Source organism: Notolepis coatsorum (genome assembly GCF_963971535.1).
Source record: "Notolepis coatsorum genome assembly, chromosome: 17".
Lineage (NCBI taxonomy): Eukaryota > Metazoa > Chordata > Actinopteri > Aulopiformes > Paralepididae > Notolepis > Notolepis coatsorum.
Window position 1 is genome coordinate 73,047,644 of NC_140181.1, and position 3,638 is coordinate 73,051,281.

The following is a 3,638-nucleotide window of genomic DNA, read 5'->3' on the forward strand; positions in this document are numbered from 1 at the left end:
GTAGTAGTAATAATAATAATAATAATATTAATAATATTAATAATAATAATAATAATAATAATAATAATAATAATAATAATAATAATAATAATAATAATAATAATAATAATAATAATAATAATAATAATAATAATAATAATAATAATAATAATAATAATAATAATAATAATGATAATAATAATAATCTTACCTGTGAAACTCCAATAATACTATAAATGCATCTTACTGAATCTATTATGTAGCCTATAGGCCTATTTTAAGAAGCTATATAGCCATTTAGCTAACCTGCACGAGCTAATAAACATAAACACACAAAAACGTCTTTCTGTAATTGTCATGGGCAAAGCCAACAAACAGGAATCTGTTACTGGTTTTCTTAGTGCTCCTGTGGTGTTTGAAAATTAATCGTTTGAACCTCCTAGATCTTACCTAAGCGAACCACTCCTACACAACCAACTGTTCCAAATTGATATATGACAATATCTACTTTCGATCACGTGTCTCGGGGCGACTTAGACGGATTGCGCGTCATCTCGCCTTCCCAAATTTTCCCCTTCTGCCCTTCTGCAGTTCGAATCCAAAACATCTATCTATAGTACGGAGTAGGAGAGAAAGATGTTTAACTCGGTGAATCTGGGCAACTTCTGCTCCCAGACGCGCAAAGACCGGACATCCGAGTTTGGGGACAGGACTGGCTGCGCCTCTAACATCTACCTCCCCAGCTGCACCTACTACGTCCCCGAATTTTCCGCCGTCTCTTCGTTCCTTCCACAGGCCCCGTCGCGGCAAATTAGCTACCCTTATTCCACAAATCTCTCTCAAGTACAACCGGTGCGGGAAGTTTCATATGGCTTGGACCCTGCTAGTAAATGGCACCACAGAAGCAATTATGCATCGTGCTATTCAGGAGAGGATCTGGTGCATAGGGACTGTCTTCCACCATCCACCATGACAGAAATGCTTATGAAGAACGAGAGTGTGTACGGCCACCATCATCATCATCCAGGCTCCAATCACCCCTCCACAGGATTCTACTCCGGCGTGGGGAAAAACAGCGTCCTCCCGCAAGGTTTCGATCGGTTTTTTGAGACCGCATACTGCAGTACGGACAATCAGTCAGACAATTGTTTACAAAAGGGCGAAGCGAGCAAGCTGGAAACCGAGGCTCAGCAGCCCGCCTCTCTACCCGGCGCCCAAGAACAGGAAAAGGACCCAGAAGATGAGGAGGAACATACAAATTCAGGCTCATGTACCTCTTCTGCAACGAAGGACGGCAACACCAGCAAGAACAGCCACTCGAGTAGGTACCGAAGCTGTAAATGGGGAAAGGTTAAGGGACTAGCCCGGTGTTTTGTCGGTCAGATTTTATGTGGAGTTTTATAAGCATTCAAAGGATTTTATTATAACCTACAAAGCTCTTTCTTCCAACGAGAAGAATTTTTACGATGGGAAAGTGCTTTGAAAAAAAAGGATGTTATACACAGACGCTTCTATCGTGAGAGTCTGTGAAATTTTAAGAGCGCGCTATTGTGACAAATGCTAACTTTGATCATGAACTTGCGTTGGGCATTTTAAGGGATTTTCTCGTTGGGCTGTCGAGAGTAAAAACCAATTGGGCAGAACATTGCTTTTGGCGTCCTGTGAATTTTCTTTTAGCACTGCTTCCCCATGAAAGACACGCTGCATATAGGTTATTACACACTTTAAGACTAAATCCTGGTGAATAGTTGTTATTGATCTCTATCTATCTATCTATCTATCTATCTATCTATCTATCTATCTATCTATCTATCTATCTATCTATCTATCTATCTATCTATCTATCTATCTATCTATCTATCTATCTATCTATCTATCTATCTATCTATCTATCTATCTATCTATCTATCTATCTATCTATCTATCTATCTATCTATCTATCTATCTATCTATCTATCTATCTATCTATCTATCTATCTATCTATCTATCTATCTATCTATCTATCTATCTATCTATCTATCTATCTATCTATCTATCTATCTATCTATCTATCTATCTATCTATCTATCTATCTATCTATCTATCTATCTATCTATCTATCTATCTATCTATCTATCTATCTATCTATCTATCTATCTATCTATCTCTATCTCTCTATCTCATAGAACAGTGTCGTTTTTCCAATCAAATACACAGAGCAATTGGTTTAGGGGGCTCTTGAGTCTATGCTTTTGTCCATATGAGGAGAATACATGTCTGCAGTTCATGCTCTTTCCACAGTAGTAAATTTGAAACGCTTTAAGTCCAAACACATTTGGTATACCTTTTAGATTTTCTCCTCTAGGGGTGATTTAGCTGCTGGTCGACACTATTATTGGGTTGGATCAACAGTACGGAGGACATTTATTTTCCAATTTTCACTGATATATTTTTGAATATTATTGATTGGCGCGCACAGGCCTATTGGGGTTTTCCGCTTCTTTGTGCATTGTAGCCCAATCAGGCTGCAGATAGCATCGAAGTGGATGTTTTGTTTGTCCCTCTTCATGGAAAATAATCCACATCCAGTTCCCCAGCCACTTTTTGATAAGTTACAAGGCCTAAGAGGTTACCATTATTGTAAACACATGCAATGCATCTAAACTGCCAAAGGATTGTGCAAATTGTTAGTTCAGCTCTAAAGGAATGTGACGCACATTTTGCAGTGATATACTTTTGTTGTTGTATATTTGCAACAGATAAACACGTACTTACAGTAAGTTGATATTATTTTCGCTAAATTATTCGGATATTTAAGACTGTCAGGTTTCAATTAGAACTTTATTTGTCCCCAGAGGGGCAATGGATGTGCAGCAGTAAAAACAGTAATAACACAATATCAAAAACACACAAGGCAATTAAATACAACATATAATAAAAAAACAAAACATATAGTACATGAGTAGACAAATATATATTTAAAAAAACATATTTACCAGATGTTTGGATGATCAAACTGATAGCTTAAGCTACTTTGCGTATTGGATGTTGACTGGAATTATATAATCACTGAATCCCTGCTAAATTGTTTTCTATGCATCTGAATTATATTAGTAGCCCACAGCAGTGTGGAATTGTCTTCTCTTATTTGTGTTGGCATATGACATTATTATTGTTGCACGTGACAAACAGATGGCAGTCTCTGATCATATCATTTATTTTCTCCAGGCACTCCTCGTACAAGGAAGAAGAGATGTCCCTACTCCAAATTTCAGATTCGAGAGCTGGAGCGGGAGTTCTTCTTTAACGTTTACATCAACAAAGAAAAGCGGCTTCAGCTCTCCCGAATGTTAAACCTCACCGACCGACAGGTTAAAATCTGGTTTCAAAATAGAAGAATGAAGGAGAAGAAGCTGAGCAGAGATCGCCTGCAGTATTTCTCTGGAAACCCCCTATTGTGAGCAGGAGCGTATAGAAGATGTCACAATATTGATCAGTGACACTTAACACGCACCCCCCCCACTCCCCCACACTCTTTAACTCATTGAATTGTCATCTTGGGCATAACCACGTTTCAAAGGGGAGCCCGCTATCACCAACAGTGCAATGTTAAAATGGACAGTGGAAGTTGTTAGGGCCTGCATGGGATAAGTCGCCATTTTCTTATTGCCTATGTGCA

The 3,638-nt window shown here is 38.3% G+C and overlaps 1 protein-coding gene across 1 annotated transcript; it reads left to right on the top strand.

Moving 5' to 3' along the window:
- Positions 1-615: 615 nt before the first annotated feature.
- On the top strand, positions 616-3,420 carry hoxc11a (homeobox C11a; the record flags this gene model as incomplete). Its single annotated transcript, XM_084332733.1, has 2 exons — positions 616-1,315; positions 3,188-3,420. The coding sequence occupies 2 exons, from the start codon at positions 616-618 to the stop codon at positions 3,418-3,420; spliced, it is 933 nt and encodes a 310-aa protein (XP_084188859.1).
- Between the last annotated feature and the right edge of the window lie 218 nt (positions 3,421-3,638).